Below are 18,110 nucleotides of genomic sequence, written 5' to 3' on the forward strand. Positions count from 1 at the left end.
ACTGGTAGGAAGAGGCTCTCTGAACTTCCTTTTTCTCCTACCTTTTACCAAAGATCTCCTTTATTAAGGGAAATTATCTAGAAACCAACAGGTTTAAACTTGCCTTGCTTCATCCACCCCTTCTCAGTGATCAAAAAAAAACTTGTGTGTCAAAGAAGTTGCTGTTCAGAGGTACCTCTACCCAACCTAGAATTCCTGCTTTTATTCTTGACGTTTGTACTGAAATAAAAAATTCACTCATCTTTCTTTGGTTCTACTATGAGAAATACTTACCAGGCAGAGACTGAAAATACTGCACCGCAAATGCAACCAGAACAGATAAAAGAAAGGTTCCCATGAAGTAGATCTGTGACAGTAAGTTTAAAAAAAACATAATTAGAGCAGTGTAAAGCCAAGGTCATGTTCCAAATTAACTGTGCATGTACCAAAGGAGCAATACGTACCAGAGTAGACTGTAAAATATTGTTCCAGAAAACTCTCACATGAAAATAAAGCAACGCTAATGAGCATGGACTAATTGAATCTTGGTTACTGTTATTCCAGCACCTACAAGAAGAAGATTAAATCAACTAATTAGTCCTCATCCACAATTTTGTGGCATTGGCACTTGATAATCTAAAGCGGGTTTGCAGCAAACCTCAGTAACCCAGAGAAATAAGCAGATTATCATCACTGTCTCTCAGATGGTGAAGTAAAAAGTCATAGAAATATGAGATTACCTTCATTAAGCTTACAATTGAATTTACAATCCCAGATAGACCAGCTGGTCCCAGAAGCCCCGCTTATCTGACTGGTAATTTCATGTAAAGTGGAGGTAATTTAGGGTAGAAATTGTGAAATTGTGAAGAAGGGTTTCAGGGGATAGTTGGTGAATTGACAAATAAGGTTTTAATGTTGACAACATCCCTGCTTTTGTTGGGTCACACAAGTGCAGGAGCAAAACACAAGAAAACCCCACTCATTCTTGGTTCACAGCCTCATGGATTCCTTCTTTAGATATCTGAGAGGCAATTCCACAAAGCCACAAATATTGTGTACACTTCCCATTCCAGCTGTGCTTTCCAACACGTGTTGCTTTACCCAGGCAAAGGAAACCAAAATTCTGGGCCAGAACTAGAGCTCTCGAGGTGGTTTGTTCATGAGCAGTGCTGGCACAGGCAGGGAACCTTCTCATGTATCTAATATTCTGTGCCACTATGTCTGTGCCAGGGTGGAACATCTTTGTGGAATAAATAGGAAGGACCACTATTATTCCAGTTACATAGTTTTAAGTTCTGTATTAAATTATGCTATATTTATCATTAAAAGACTGTTTTGGCCTGCATACAAATTGTCAGTGCCTCCCTTAGGAACTTAAGTATATTGAATCATTAAATCCACTCTCTGCTCTTTCAGGTACCCACATATGATCAGGTCTCTTTAAGGGGCATAAACTAAAATATATTTAGGTCATTTAATCTTTTGGAGCATGTTGACGTTAACCTGCCTTAAATCACACAAGTGAACAAAGTTAATAATTACAAGAGTTGCTGTTCTCCAAGAGTAAATGTTACTCACATGGAAAAACAGAAGATGCTGATTAAGGGGAAAAAAAGACTCACCTGTAGTAAAGTTCCTGAAGAAGTGAGGTATTGCTAGAATGCAATGCCTGGTCAATTCCCAAGTGATCCAGAATGTAGGAAGGTATGGAGTTGCCCTCTTCTATGACAAGGGCCAAATTAAAGAAACCCTAATAATAAAAAAAAGCATACATGCTTTTAGCCATTAAATTTTCATGTCTATATTTAAGGTAAGTATCAAGTATCTAAATAATTTTAACTGTCTTCTATAAAATTACAGGATTCCCCATCAGTTTGGCTTTCATATTTTAAAGTGGCTGCTCATGCACCTCTTCTTTCCTTTGGTAGATTAGCAGTCATGTTTTGTCCTACTATCCTCAAAGCACAACACAACTATGCTGCCTCTAAAAAATTCACATACAAGATACTGTCTGGAAACGTCAGAGGGACAGGGAAAATGGAATATTGCACCCATTCCAGGACACTTCAGGAGGGCATAAGGGCAGTAAACTCAGTGCTGAAAAACTGCATGTCTTTGGTAAAGTGATCTGGGTGTATCTTGTAATTATAAAGCACTTTAAGATGAAGCTTTTGTTGGTGAACAAAACCCATCCTAGGATTCACTCAATAGATCAAGGGAAGTGGGCCAGTCTCTGTTTATACCCTAAAATAGCAGAGGATAGGACTGAAATACAACTCAGCAGTCCATAAATTCTTCCCCTTGCAGAAGCAAAAATACCAAGGTCACAACAGGATCAATTGTGCCAGGGTAAGGTAGCACTGAATTAGACCATTCAGCTTCTAGGACTGTCCATCTATGCTACATTTACCTCCTCTTATCACAAAACAGCAACTACTGACCCACAAGCTATTTGGAAATAATTACAACTTATTCTAGCGGGTTCCTTCAGCGTGGACGTGGCCAATCAGCATTACCAGCCTCAGATAAATCCTCACATTGTACTAAAATCTGATGTTTTACAAGCACGTTACAGCTGCAGTCCTACCTGGGAGTCTCCCTCTAAGGCAGCTTGTGCGTACATCCGCATCGACAGCTCCAGGTCTTTGGACTGGTTCTGGTAACCGTAGTAGTAGAAATCACCCATCTTCAAATAAGCTGTGGAAGAAACCAGTAGCAGAGTTATTTGCAGAAACAGAACTATTCATGTGACGGAGAAGTTAACAGTAATTTTATCTAAAGCACAGTATTAAAAATACAAAAAAGGGACTCTTGCTCTCTGGTTGTCTCTGTGGCAATTTTACACCAGTCTGCCCACTGAAAATATATATCCTGGAGGACATTTCTCATGGTTTCTTTTTAATTTAGTGTATGATATTGCTACTTCTACAAAAAACTAGACTTTGAGACTTTATGCTGCATTCTCTCTTCACTTGCCACTGTCTTTGTCTCTTATTATTCAGGTTGGGCCTACTAACTTCATGAGACTTGAAAACATGCCGTCTCAGCATTTGTTCTGTGCCTGTCGCTCTGGTGGCTGAAACCACCCCAAACATTACAGAACTTTGCTGTACAACAACTTCATGAGCTTCAAATCCACCCCAACCCACGACAATGGTAGGTATAGAATTGTCTAGGTCTAGAAGGAAGCAAAGACCAGCAAATCTGTGCTAAAAAGTTTAAAAAATGCCATGTCTACACTTATCTGACCTTTCGCCAAATGGTTTGAAACTCTTCTACACCTTGCCTTGTCCACCTACAGCAGCTACTTATAAATTCCACTTGTTTTTACAGTGGACAATAGCAAAGCTTGTCCAGGAAGCGAGTGGTCACTGACCCAACAGCAAAAAGACCTGGGGGGTCCTGGTGGACAACAGGATGACCATGAGCTGGCAATGTGCCCTTGTGGTCAAGAAGGCCAATGGCATCCTGGGGTGTATCAGGAAGAGTGTGACCAGCAGGTCAAGGGAGGTCATCCTCCCCTTCTACTCTGCCCTGGTAAGGCCCCATCTGGAGTCCTGTGTCCAGTTCTGGGCTCCCTAGTTCCAGAAGGACAGGGAACTGCTGGAGAGGGTCCAGCAGAGGGCTACAGAGATGATGAGGGGCCTGGAGCATCTCCCTTATGAGGAAAGGCTGATGGACTTGTCTGGAGAAGACTGAGGAGGGATCTGATCAATGCCTATAAATACTTAAAGGGTGGGTGTCAGGAGAATAGGGCCAGTCTTTTTTCAGTGGTGCCCAGTGACAGGACAAGAGGAAATGGGCAAAAACTTGAACATAGGAAGTTCCATCTAAACATGAGGAGGAACTTCTTTCCTTTGAGGGTAAGCCTCCTTTGAGGGTTCCGAGGCAGAGCCCCAGAACAGGCAGCCCAGAGAGATGGTGGAGTCTCCTTCTCTGGAGACATTCAAACCCCACCTGGACATGTTCCTGTGCAACCTGCTCTGAGTGGACCTACTCTGGCAGGGGGGTTGGACTAGATGATCTCCAGAGGTCCCTTCCAACCCCATATCATTCTGTGATTCTATGAAAAGCAGAAAGACTCCCCTTACATTACTCATGTGAGGAAGCAATAAAGTAATAACATCCTTCCCCTGTCGAACCCAGCAAGTCTTCCCTCCTTTACTCGAATGGAATTACAATCTCACCCCATGTGTCTGACCTTCAGAAGCTTCTCTAATGTAAGACTGCACCAGTGGATCTGCCAAAGGGTCCACCAAACTGCACCTTGCTAAGGCGTCTACAACCTCCTCCCGAAAGCTAACAGGGATTCTCAGCTCCTGTGGCTTCAGGCTGCATCAATGAGCTTCAGTTTCCACCCTGCTGTGTATTTAAATGAACAGCTTGAATTATTTTTACACTCCATTTTTCCATAAAGCAATTAAACCTTTTAGTGAGAGAATCAGATCAAAGTTTTCAAATACTGAGTAATTCTTTTAAAGGCATCAAAATGACTTAGTTGCTAAAGTCACAGATATAGTAAAATTTAAAGCTGGAGAAATAAACTTTTTTTTTTTTAACAGAGAATCCTTTAGTTCCCTAGGGTATGCTCTGTTGATAAACTCTGTACCCTAACAGAAAAAAACCTCATAATAAATTAGATAAGGAATCCCTTAGAGTTCATTAGTTTCTCATGACTCAATTATGATATGGAAGTATATTTGCTTTTGGATTTTCCCTGTGATAAACTGAACAGCATGAGCTCCTAAAGTTTACTACTATTTTATTTTTTTTTTAGACCTTGAGTCAATTGCTCAGGCTCCTAAATGTCTAGAGCCTAGCTTTTCTATTTTATTTTCTTTTATTCAAATTGTATCCATTTCATGCCACAAAATGGACATTGTCAGAAACACTGTGCTGTAACACAACATTTAAAATACATTTTTTTCACCTCTGATATTCTTACTGAAGCACTAAAAAGGAAATCTATGACACGTGGGGATTACTCTTCCCTTAACTTGCTCACTCACATGGAAGTTGTAACAGACATAGGTTTTGAAATTAAAAAAAAAAAAAGAATCATAGAAAGGTTTAATGAAAATGCAGAAAGAATTCCCTGTACATACCAAATGATGGTGCATTGACTTGAGAAACAGAGAAATTGTAGTATCTCCAAACACAATCCGTTGCTAGGTATTTCCTTGCTAGGTCCTGGAAACAAAAGAATGGATCCATTCATATCACAATTAAGAGATTCGGATTACATTATTATTAACAAATGTTCCTTTTAGGAGACCGAGTTGTGAATACATGTACTTACTGGTCTTTCTTCGCAGATGTGTGCTAAATTTGACTGTGACACTTCAATCCCAGTTTCAGCTGCTAAAACGTAGTGCAGCAGAGCTTCATGCCTAGCGTCAGACAAAATAAATTAGTGAAAAACATAGCAAAAATAACATGCATTTTTGTTATAGCTTTAAAAAAAAACAAACCCACACACTAAATACAATGATAAAATCACCCAAGAGCAAATTTTTGGTAGGTTTAAAAGCAAGAGGCTGACAAACACAAGCAACAGCTACATCTCCTGGCAACGCCTGGTGCAACAAGCCACTCTGGATGGCAAGAATTTGCAGTGTCTTCTCTCTTGTGCATTTACTCTAAGTAAACTCAAATCTATATTAAGCCCAATTATGTATTTAAATGCTTCAGATAAAACATTCTTAAAAGACTCTTACCTCCTCCACTTAAAAAAACATAATCCATAATTAACTTTGCAGTGTATATGTCAAACATTCATCTGAGTACTACTTTGGTATGTTTTACCCTTTTATTTCTAAGACTTGTTTGTCTTGTCTTCTTTAGAGCATGGGCTCTTTGGAACAGGAATTATTTCTCATTATATTTGAACGTGTAAATAAAATAACAGTCTCAGTCCCTCTATGGACTCTACGCACCCCACTGACTGTAAAGCAAGTTATAAAAGCTAATTTTGCATTTGCAGGATAGCAGTTCAGTGCCACAGTCCAGTGGTACAGCATTGGTCATGATTCCAGAGGTGAATTAAAATTACAACCTTAAAAAAACCACTTGGTGTATTTTTTTCCTACTAAAGCTTCGTAATTAAGGGTCATACTTCCATTGTTTTTCCTCCACAACACAAAGCTGAAACCATGGCAAGTTTAAGGTTTCAGTGGTTTGTTTAACCAGAAACAAATACGGTTAACTGTACATTTGACTTCAAGGAACTTTAAATGAAATTGTGAAAGCAGCTGCCCTTACAGAATTAGCTGTTGTCACCTCCTGATTCCCAACTGCTTCTACACGATTACAAATTCTGCCTTGTACTTGCCCTGTAAAACCATCTGGGACAATGGATTCCTGGCAGCACAGGTGGAATTCAGGATATTGAAGCTGGGAAGTTAGTTCTTCTGATCCTTAGGTCTCAAATGGTAATTCAGAAAAGAAAGTACATTTGAGGCCTCTAAATCAGTCTCTGAAGATCAAACTACCACGACTAACAGGTGTGTAGAACACGTGGCTGCTAACGCCAAGACATGAAAAAATATTCAGAAGCAAAGGATTTCAACATGAACATACTCCTAAAACCAGAGATGACCGGGACCAGTAACTACCCATACACTCACAGTCCCATCTCAAGTGGGACTCCAGAAGATTTCTCCTCCTAATGGCTGAGACCAGATCTCCTGGGATCCTAATGCTCTACCTGCTGCGTGCACAGGACTTTCATGTGGCTGTACACAGCTGGGTAGAGTCACAGGCTTGTACATCAGAACACACTATGAAAACATTAACTCAGCATTTTCCAGTGTTGAAAAGTGAGGTCATGTCTCAGGAGAAACATCAGTGATGGACTGAATAAAAAGAAGCTTCTTCTAGGAATGGGTTACTCCAGAGCAGTCCACTGACATCCTCTTGTAGATCTCCTAAGCCTGGAGCACTAATTAAGAACTAGCAAGGGGAGGCTGCAGGCCTAAACGAGCCATTGTCTTAATCACATGTGACAGTCTGATGCCTGCACCTACAGCATCTGATGCTCATGCTGACAGGTCGCTGCAAAAACCAGAGCATTAACCTGGAGGCTATTTTGAAGCCTCTCGGACGGCTCATTGGATATTGTTGCTTCCAGTTATACTTTACAGGAAAGATAATATTAACCACATACAAAAAAAGAAGAAATCTGATCCAGCAACTGGAGTTTTCATGACATGGAATTATAGAGAAGAGAGAAAACAAAGTATGGTTTTGGAACAGACATAATACATGGTTTAGCGATGGTTTTTGTCAGTGTTAGGCTGAGGTTGGACTCTGTGATCTGAAAGGTCCCTTCCAATCCTGGCAATTCTAATTCTTAATATTAAAAGTGGAAGGCGCCCCTCTGGCTAATCCAGAGCACATTACATGCTATGGTACTACAGGATGAAAATCACAGGCAGCAGATACAACACTATTTCACTCTACAAACTCCCTTTTTCCACTCGATTCTGCCAGAACTGTTGAATTATGCTTTGGGTCTATTTTATGTCAGTGGGTGTTTCGCTACCGATTTCAGTGCTGTCGCTATTTGTGGTTTTTTGAGGTGATGCCCCAACGTTAATTATTTTACCATGCTATAAAGTAAGTGAAAAGCAGAAAATGAAGAGAACAAAACCAAACATACCATGAAAGCTCCAGATAAGCGTTGAGAGCTTTTCTGATGACATGACCCAAGTAGCCGTTCTTCTCTGCAATGTGTTTTGCCCAGCTGTAGACAACAACAAAGAATAATAAATGAACAGCTGAGCTCCAGTAACCTTATCCCAACTCACACCAGCTCAAAGGACAAACAGGCATATGGGATCACCTTCTGACTTCTTCCAGAAGATAAACTATGGAATTTCACAGTAACTGCCTTGTAACTATTGACTGAATGTTTTGTTCATTCATCTCCATGAGCACATCAGAGACATCCTATGTATTTTCTTGGCAAAATTTTTTTTTTTAAGAAAACAATCATAAGTTATTATGTGCTATAACTAATTATCTGCTTTTTTTCTTGATGTAAAATACCAGTTCTACCACATCAGGAACCCTGATACTTCTTGAAAATCAAAGAAGCATGGCTTTGTTAAACACAGCCTCTCAGAGTTGTAACTTTCAAGTTGTTCCAGAAGGAAAAGTACAAAAGTACTCAGCATCTCTCAAAATCTACTGGTCATTTAAATAACAGACATACTCATGTGGATCAAACTTTACTGGAGAAGAACCTTTTGTTAAGGAAGTGAGCACTGTGAAGTACAAGATATTTAGATTACGGACTTAAAAATCACCAATAATTAAAATAATCCCACCAGAAATATAGTTCTCCTTTAAAAAATGGTTTCATTCCTTACATTACAGCTTTTTCTGGATCTCTAGGGAAGTCTTCCATATTTCCTGTGATGTAGTACAGAGAGCATCGTAAAGTCCCCTCTATGTGTCCTCCTTGGGCAGCTTTATAGAAATAGCGTGCAGCAACTGTCTGTGAAGAAACAAGACACAATTAACAACTCTGCATCATTAACGTTAATACTGAGTGTCATTTCCCAGGACTCATTTAATTAAATGACTTAAAAGAGGCAAACGGCTGATGAGGGCAAGCCAGTCTAACTACTTTTACTGTATTTAGCTGGAATGAATTCCTTTCTTCTAACTTTTTAATAGTTTGAGTGGGAGAAAGGTCTGGTAACATACGGAATGTCAAATAGAAAAGTGTCTAAATGTGTCACTAACCCCTGACAGCACAAGTCCTGTGTGCACTGACAGAGGTAAAATTGGTTATTCACTAGAAGGGAGATGAATAAGGGATCCTGAAGATGAAACCCAGAAAGGGACATCTCTCAGGGACACTGTGAGCACATCCAGCAGAGCACAACCCCAGCGCTCAAGCCTCTGAAACAGCTTTATAGAAGATAGAACAGGCTGAGTAGGCAGGGCCAGAGCTGCAGGAGGGCTGGGTGACTCCCCATGTTTTACCCTCAGAAACCCTGTAATGTAAATCAAAGCAGAATACAGCCTGAAGTGATTTATTTCAGGACATTTTTAACTATCTATATATGTTTTCTGTGAATGAGCAAAGCCTTAACAAAGGAATTCTCCTTGCCCATGGCTTTGGTGAATAAAGAAACCTGGGCACTTTGAGGTGTACTCTTATAATCCATCCACTCTGAAATGTGTATTTCAGTCCCTGGGGAAGGAAAATGTGTTTTCCAAAGGCACACGTTGGTAAGCAGAAATGCTCACGGTCTGGAGCTTATCCAGATCTTAGAACTCATGCTGGAAACATCTTTTAGCCCCAAGCACAAGGTCTGCTTGTATTATTTATTACAGCCTACCTCACTATGTTTGTGCTGTTGGTCATAAACAACCCAGTTAATTAAAAGAAATGGAACCAAAGTAGATCCTTCCTATTAGGGGAAAATTAATTTTGCACATCAATGAGAAAAGTTAATAAATGGGTGGTGTCATAGTAAGACAAACCAAAACACTGCAGTCTAACAGGGCTGTATTAAACAGTTACATTTGCAAGTCTGGCTTGAAGGTCTTTCACTGCAGGTCTGAGGTTCACAGAAGCTCTGTGCGTTCTCAAGTTGAGGGACAAGGTTCTGCTGCCTTCATCTACCATGGAAAGCATCCTTCCCCTATATACTTTCCAATCTAAAACTGGGAGGAAGTGCAAGGATCACACAGCAGTCTCAAGAATGAAGCAAAAACTTCTAAACTGGACCTGATGTAAGAAATAGGACTATTAAATATTTACTCACTTGATTTCTACCAGGCACTCCAGGGTAAATCCCATCTAAATAAAGGACACCGAGGTTGTATGATGCATCTGGATTTCCCAATTCTTCAGCAATTAACCAGTGTTTGGCTGCTTTTTTGTAGTCTCTTCTGAAATTGTGGTAATACCATCCCAATCCATTCACTGCCTGGGGCAAGCCCTTGGGGAAGGAGAACAGCAGTCTCAGGTCACAAATTTGATTCAGCTTTGGGTCACATCACAATTCCAACCTGCTCCTGGACTCCTGGTGCTCTCATGACCTTGCCCAGATTCTAAATGCCTGGCACAAGGATGCAGCCAAAATGACACTCATCCGGGACTAAGGGATATAAAGGTTTGCTGGGGTTTTTTCACTCTAATTCTTCCTTGTGGTCTCAAATTAAGAGCAAGGAATAAGGTTCCAATGTCATCTCATTCCACAGAGTCTCAGCTGTGTCAGCAGTCGGATTTGCACTTGTGGACAAAATCAGACTATGACTGTTTTTCACCTGTTTCCTCCGCAAAGCCAAAAAGGGGCACCTGTTCTAATGAACACCCAGAACCTGGCTGACTGGATTAGCAATAAAAAACCCCACTTCTTTTAAACTAGAACATTTCCCTAAGAATAAATAGGAAGCAGTGAATGCAGAACTTTGCGATGTAGTTTTAAAAACGTATTTGACCAACATACAGATCTGCTCAAGATAGTGTTACATGATAGCACTAAGTTGCATCTTTGCATCAATAATTATGCATCAAGGGGAGAAAACCTGCCTGGGACAGTTTTTATTTTGGTTGCAATGAGTCACTGTCTCCTTGCATAAACTGGTGGATCATATGGTGGCTGTAAATACACCAGCAGTTCAAATTACTCTGTACCAATAAACATGAACATGCTATTTACTCCTATTTTATAACATATGTTTAATAGCAACCATGCCAGAACAGCAACATAAGGTAAAAAATACCTAAAAAATCTCAGTGCACAAACACGAATTATTTTCTTGCTACTGTTGGCTTCTACACTGCACAGTCTCCTTCTGTGATCTCTGCAGAAAGAACTGCATACGACTGGCACTTACAAAGGCTCTCTGAAAAAGGATTCCTTTTCTTTTTAAACAGTGTTACTAACTTACCCACTAAAATGTAAAAGCAGTTAAACTTTTCAACAATGTTATTTTTGTATAGAAAATGTGCAGCGGAGCATAAAAAGAATAAAGTATCTGGGTTCAAGGAGAGTAAGGAAATTGTTGTCTCCAGGATGCCTCCTGAAATCTGTCCCTCAGATCCCGAGTCGAGGGAGTTTTGATCACACTGTGAAAGCCGCTCAGTTTGTTCAGCCTGGAGAAGAGAAGGCTCCAGGGAGACCTTATGGGATAGAGTCCAGTCCATAAAGGGGGCTACAGGAGAGATGGGGAGGAACTCTTGATCAGGGAGTGGAGTCATAGGACGAGGAGTAACAGTTTTAAACTGAAAGAGGGGAGATTTAGATGAGATCTCAGGAAGAAATTCTTTCCTGTGAGGGTGGTGAGACACTGGAACAGGTTGCCCAGAGAAGCTGTGGCTGCCCCATCCCTGGAGGGGTTCAAGGCGAGGTTGGAGGGGGCTTGGAGCAACCTGGTCTGGTGGGAGGTGTCCCTGCCCAGAGCAGGGGATTGGAACTGAATGATCTTTAAGGCCCCTTCCAACCCAAACCATTCTATGATTCTATGGCCTGGATAATCTGACTGTACCAGATCATTAAATGCAGTGAGTCTGCTTCTCTTTGGTGCTTGTCAATGTTTCTTCCTGCTACAGAAAAAACTTTGGGACACCCAGGTCTTCTGCCTGAAGTGGAGAAGAGCTGGCCAGAGAGAGAGCATGCAGTCTTTTTCCAGTCACCAGCATCCCCTGGAGGAGTTCTGACTCTAAGCAGAGAGAACCATAAACCTCTACTGTTCACAGGTGGTGAGCCAGGAAGCCACCGTTCTGCATTCAGATCTTTACTTTTTTTCATTCACCTTCCAACTTAAAGATGTTCTGTTTTTATAGCAAAGCCTGCTGGCATGGATTTTCCAAGCTGGCAGTTATCCCTACCTGACTCCGGAGAGATCACCATGTCAAAAACTCCAACCTGGTAGGCACCCCCATGAAAAAACATACCTCGTATGGTCTAGAAAAAAGTGCTCAGGAATAGGAGGCAAAACCATACTTCTGGACCAACTATTCACTCCCCAAGTCACTTAACTATCATCAAGTTGCAAGTATCAAGTTATAAGTAGAGAGAATTATTTTTTTTCCACAGAAATTTTGAGTGGTCTAGTCTCCCAGTTTGGGGAAATAAGGCTTTCACCATTCATGGTAAAGATACTGGGAGAAGCAACTAGTATTTACACAGAATTATGGTAATATGCGCTTTATACAAGTTAGAGTTTATTATTATTAGCACCTGGTATAGGACTTTTACAATAAAATATTTATTACATTTTACCTTGGCTGCTGCTTTCTTCATCAATTCCAAAGCAAGCTTCGTATTCTTTTTCACACCTTGGCCCTAGGGAATGTTTATGTGAAACAATCACTGCTTACAAATACAGGCTGATGGAAATTCACATATACACATGAAAAATGCATTTTAACATTTCTACTATTATTTATTAGGTGTTATTCAGCTTTAAATAGCTACAATAGTAAAAGCAGCTTTGTGCTCATCCTTCATTCACAGTTTTACAAAATCTCAGTGATTCAGTCTAGGAAAAGTTATTTCACCAGTCAATCCAAGTGATTTTTTTGGGTAAACAGTATCACAGAACTTTTAATTTTTGACAACTAAGGAAGAATGAATAGCATTTGAAGGTGCATAGATTGTTCACTATGTGGCAATGAGTAAGAGCTCTCAGCTTTCCTGAAAAAGGATGTCAGAGAGTCTCCAGAGGAACTACACAGATATCACACTGAAGATGCCCATACAAATTAATTCCAAGCACATGTCAAACAGACTAGGGGTGCTCAAAATTAACATTTCCCTGCTTCTAGCAGGGAAAAAACCAACTGCATAGAGAAAACTATTTAATTTCTATTAAAAAAAATCCAAATTCCCAGAGATCTAATAAAGGGCATTCTAAGAAAGGATTGAACTTGTACCCACATCACTACACCAAAGCCTACGCCTACGCCTACTAACCAGTTAGGTTTTTGAGATTTTTTAGCCATTTGGAAAAATTAGGATCCACACTTCACCTGTTTTGATCCTGAATCCGGCTACCAACAAAGTGCTTTTAATTTGCCCTTTTAAAAATTTTTGTGCATAACTGGTAAAAATCAACATTAGCTTCGTAACTATTGATTGATTTTCTAAGTAAATGTAAAAGCACTTGCATAGAGTCTCAGGGCGTGCCACTGTAGGTAACTTACAAACAACCATGTCATAGGAATGATTTTTTTGAAGTGGAAATACGAAATATGACTTACCTTAAATAACACAATGGCATAATCATATATTAGCACTGGATCTTCTGTTTCTATGGCACCCTTTGCATACCATTCTATTGCAGCTTCGGGATTTTTTGCCACTCCTTGTTGGCCCCAAAACAGCATCTGAGCCAATCGTTGCTGAAAGAAAACAACATCGATGCGAATGTTACAAATGCTGGTATTGAAACTGGAATTGCAGGAGTGGACTTTTGCAGTCTTAAATGGATCTTAAATATGTGAAGAAACTAGTTAAGCACCCTCAACAGTTTGAAGACAACTAGTTATCAGGAATATAAATAAAATAAAATGTACTGGCATTAAATCTACCAGCAAGGTTATTTTTTACCTGGCTTGATTTAAGTGCAGAGGTACTTTCCTACACAGCCTACAGATGTGCATACACAATGTGTGTATGAAACCAAGAAAGGGGAAATGCATTACTTTATACCTGCGCAGCTGCATTTCCTCTTGTTGCTTCATGTTTTAGCCACATAAAGACATCACCATTTTCTTTTGTTTGAGCTTTTAGCAGTTCATCATCCATCAGCCTTATAGTTTCAACAAATGCCTGAAGAGTACGTGAACAGAAATAGACAATTATTACCCAATGAATTCATACATCTGCCACCAAAATGTTGCCCATTTCCTGCTTATCCCTAGAAGTCTGTGATCAGTTCTGGGTTTTAAAATTCTCACCACTCCCTGCTGGCCAGTGAATTAAGAACCATCCTTACATCCAGTGTAAAAACCATTTACATCTTCGTTACAGTACAAAGCTATAAGCCCACTCTACATTGAAAGGATATGCCAAGACATTTTAACATAACTTTGTCTCATCAGACAGGTATTTAACAGCCAAATCTTTACACTTGCTTATAGAAAAGGTAAAAGTATGGAGAGAACAATTTATCTTTTGCATGAACTTCATGACGTTTGGCTACTAAAACAGAAAATCACTGTTTAATAATAATACCAATAAAGCAATTATTATTGCTTAATAAACACATCCAATTATATTAATAATTAAAAACATAAGTGAGGCGTTAGGGCCCAACACTAAGACTTAGACTGAAAGACAGGAATGTGGACAATTCTCAGGATTTGAGCTTAACTTTGATTTGATTTCCCCCTTGCTAAGAAACAGAATAATGATACCTACGTATAATTTGGGGGATTTTGTAACAATCTTAGAGTCATAGAATGGTTTGTGTTGGAAGGGACCTTTAAAGACCATTCAGTTCAACACCCCTGCCATAGGCAGGGACATCAATTAGATGAGCTAGTATAACTCAAGACAAAAATACTCTGGCCACATAATTAATATATGGAAAGTCATTTGCACAGAAAAGAAATTCAGATATACTTCTAACTCTTTTACCTGCTCCCCTTTTATATTGTGTTGATCCAACGATGTCTTTATTGCGATATTGCTGTAATAAGCATACGACAGCTCCAAATCAAGTGGATAGTTATTGATGCCTTGGTAATGTTTATAGCCAAGATTCATCACAGCAAGCCTCTCGTTCCCCTGAGCGCCAATCAAACTGTACAGCAGTCCCTGGCAAAAAAACAACAGACATAAATAAGAGATAATTCACTGCTCATCTCACAAGGTTTAGCACTTTGGTGGAGATTTACAGGGAACAGAGTGTTCATACTGGTAGCTGATATACTAGCTATACCACGTAAACAGAGTTACAGAATCAAACACAGCCCTAAAGTAGTTAAAATGTCTTCTATACGTATAGAAAGAGTTGAAAGAAAAACTAGACTCTCTAAATACTTTTCAAGTACTGCACTTATTCTGCCACCACTAAGTGTGCAGCAATTTTTTAATGCCACCTTGTTATAGTGCTAATTATACCCTGACACTTTTTATACTCAGCAGTGACTTAACTAGTCCCTCATGTCAGCTGGAGTTTTCCCACTGAATTCAGTGGAAACATAAGGAAGTTAACAAACAGCACTTGGAAAACCTTACCCTAAGGATCTGACAGGACTAGAAGGATGGGACTTGTGGCTGACAAGGTGTCAGCACAAAGCTCCCTTGAGATACATGTTAATTGGTGCTAGAAATAGTCCAAGTATTGCACGTTTGCCAAAGGCACTTTCAGCACTACTGTTATTTTTCACCTGCACAGCAATAAAAACAGTGGTGTCCCATCTGCACTGGATATTAAATTGTTCCCTACACTATCTGAAGTGGATCCAGTAATGAAATTACTCAGCCTCCATAATTAGCGCTACGTAAACTCCATAATTAGGGTATAAAAAAGGCTCCTGTCTAACGTTTCTTGTGTTTGAGAAACTGGAGTGAGCTTGGTCTCGGATTGGCCTCTCAGGGGTTCTTCTGATTTAGTGTCCTGTAACCACGTTAGGCAGATCTGCTATTCTTTATGAGCTTTTTATATTACACTATTATATCACAATTAAATACCTGTTGGCAATTTCAGTATAGCCGCCTTCCAGTGATATATAAACACCTCCCCTTTACTTGACCTTGCAATGGAATCTCATGGAAACATTTCAGTTATGTGCAACCTGCCTAAAAGGTCAGGAGTTCACACGCTCTCCAGTTGCTCAGCTGAAGTGTGGTCAGGTTTTTTTTCCAAAAGCAAACTGTTCTACTGTGGTTGCCTTTAATCATTTGACCACAACATCCTCCTCGGGTGCCACATTACTGCACGCTGTAAAATGGGACTTCTTTCTTTGACTGTACGAGGCAGCCTTCCCACTGCAGGAGATTTGCCTGATGTGAGGCTTTTTTTACACCCATCTACAAATGACTGTGGGTGATTCCAGGGTTACTACCTCATCCTACCTCCTCAGAGCCTGGGAAAAGGAGTATGTTGCATGCTGTTCACTTTACCATCCTTTTCAGGTCTTAATGACAGATTTTCTTGTTCTGGATGGGCAGGATATGGATTCCCACCATCAGGACTTCATAGTTTTCAGGTCTTTCTTAATGACAGATTTTCTTGTTCTGGATGGGCAGGATATGGATTCCCACCATCAGGACTTCATACAGACTTTGCTGCCATCAGGCCATTTAGGAGAAGCTGTATTGGGGAATCCCTTCAACCACAGCCTGGATCTGGAGCCCATTTCACATTTTTTAATTCAATTCATCATAAAGCCATCCCGTTTCTAAACTGCCTTTAAAGATAATTAATTACACAGGCATAACCAAACATATTAAATACACTACCTTTGTAGGATCCACAGGCACGCCCAGCTCTTTAATTCAATTGATCATAAAGCCATCCCGTTTCTAACCTGCCTTTAAAGATAATTAATTACACAGGCATAACCAAACATATTAAGTACACTACCTTTGTAGGATCCACAGGCACGCCCAGCCCTGTTTCCAATATAACTGCAAGGAAATAGGAAGCCTTATGGTATCCACAACAACTGGAATCCACCAGGAGAGGAACAGAGGAGCCCATATTGCTGAGGCCATCGGCGCTGGACAGACCCTTTGCAACCTTCTGAAATATCCTCCGGCCGACTTCTAGAACTGTATCACTTCCATCTTCTAACACTAAAAATAAAACACAGGACACACACAGAGTTATTGCAAGAGTTAAAATCAGGAAGTGATTTCCCCTCCTTAATTTAATGGCAACGAGACAGATTCTGTTATTTATATATTCTTTGGAGATTTTCAAGCCCCGCCTGGATGCAGTCCTGAGTAACATGCTCTGACAAGCTCTGGGTGGTCCTGCTTTAGCAGGGGAATTGGACTAGATGATCTCTATGGTCCCTTCCAACTCTAAAAATTCAGTGAAATTCAGTGAAATTTCTTATGCTGAATGGTATTCTTGGTGCAGATAACCGAGATTCCTAGAGATAAAAGGTATTATTGAATAGGAAGGGTGAATAAAAATCCAAAAGACCGTCTCAAAGTAAATAACCACTAAAAACACAAGGATATCTCTATTTCCTTCTACATAATAAGCCATCCTTCATTTGCAGCACAACATATAAGCCACATGATGCTCCTTTATTAAGTTAGCTGATATGAAAAATGTATAAAACATGAAGTAAAGCATACTAACTTCCATGACACATATTGTGGAGTTGTTTAAGAAGAATAAAATGAAACATGATTACCATCTGGAGCACTGAAATCCATCTCTTGTAACAGTTTGAACAAAGTGTGGTACTTTTCCCTGAGCTCTTTTCCCCACATGAAGGCATCACACTTGGATTTTTCTCCATATTTGTGAATCAGCTCCGAATAATAGTTTTCGTAGTAACCTAAAGAAAACAACACATTTAACACATAAAAGCTGACTTGGCTGGTGTTTAAAACAAGCTTCTGCTAGGAAAAAAAAAAAAAAAAAAGATGTTTCTAGGGTAAACTAAAAATTCATGGGCCAGATGAGCACATCCTTAACACAAAGGAGTGCTAAAAATTCACATGGATAGCACAGGCCCCTTACAAATATGTAAGATTTCTTCTATTCTCTTCCATACTCTGGTCACAACACATGAGAGCAAATTCTAACTGGAAATATAAGCGCACACATGTAAGCTATGTTATTCTTCTTTCACTAAAGTGCTTGCTTTGGTATAAATCTGTCAATTGCTGTGCATCAGGCAACTGTGGCAGAAACGTTCTAGCAAAACCCACCCATTTTTGGGAAAGGGCTTAAAATGCATGTGCCTTTAGGGTCATTTGGAAATGAAACAGAATAAAGACAATCGAACAGCTGACACATAAACTTGAAAGTGTTTCTTTGCCCCTTTATGCACTTGGCTAAAAAGAGAAGAAATACTGAGAACATGATTTAAGCTTGTATTCCACAGCAAAGAAGTCTTTTCAGGGACAAAACCACCAATTGGCCTTTTTTCTTGTTATGGCTGAATTTAAGTTCACTTTTGATGATTGCTA

At 39.8% G+C, this 18,110-nt stretch overlaps 1 protein-coding gene across 1 annotated transcript in view; it reads right to left on the reverse strand.

Moving 5' to 3' along the window:
* Positions 1 to 241: 241 nt before the first annotated feature.
* SEL1L3 (sel-1 suppressor of lin-12-like 3 (C. elegans)) overlaps positions 242 to 18,110 on the reverse strand; it is a 32,932-nt gene continuing 15,063 nt past the window's right edge. The window contains exons 9-23 of the mRNA XM_014937141.1: positions 17,327 to 17,473; positions 16,543 to 16,754; positions 14,589 to 14,768; positions 13,659 to 13,778; positions 13,208 to 13,348; positions 12,228 to 12,290; positions 9,762 to 9,938; positions 8,352 to 8,479; positions 7,640 to 7,723; positions 5,279 to 5,369; positions 5,085 to 5,169; positions 2,567 to 2,676; positions 1,602 to 1,729; positions 444 to 546; positions 242 to 346 (exon numbers count right to left, since the gene is read on the reverse strand). Of these exons, the coding sequence (XP_014792627.1) occupies positions 257 to 346; positions 444 to 546; positions 1,602 to 1,729; positions 2,567 to 2,676; positions 5,085 to 5,169; positions 5,279 to 5,369; positions 7,640 to 7,723; positions 8,352 to 8,479; positions 9,762 to 9,938; positions 12,228 to 12,290; positions 13,208 to 13,348; positions 13,659 to 13,778; positions 14,589 to 14,768; positions 16,543 to 16,754; positions 17,327 to 17,473 (1,859 nt within the window). The 3' untranslated portion in view covers positions 242 to 256. The remainder of the gene's footprint in view (positions 347 to 443; positions 547 to 1,601; positions 1,730 to 2,566; positions 2,677 to 5,084; positions 5,170 to 5,278; positions 5,370 to 7,639; positions 7,724 to 8,351; positions 8,480 to 9,761; positions 9,939 to 12,227; positions 12,291 to 13,207; positions 13,349 to 13,658; positions 13,779 to 14,588; positions 14,769 to 16,542; positions 16,755 to 17,326; positions 17,474 to 18,110) is intronic.

Source organism: Calidris pugnax, unplaced genomic scaffold, assembly GCF_001431845.1.
Source record: "Calidris pugnax isolate Ruff unplaced genomic scaffold, ASM143184v1 scaffold49, whole genome shotgun sequence".
Taxonomy (NCBI): Eukaryota; Metazoa; Chordata; class Aves; order Charadriiformes; family Scolopacidae; genus Calidris; species Calidris pugnax.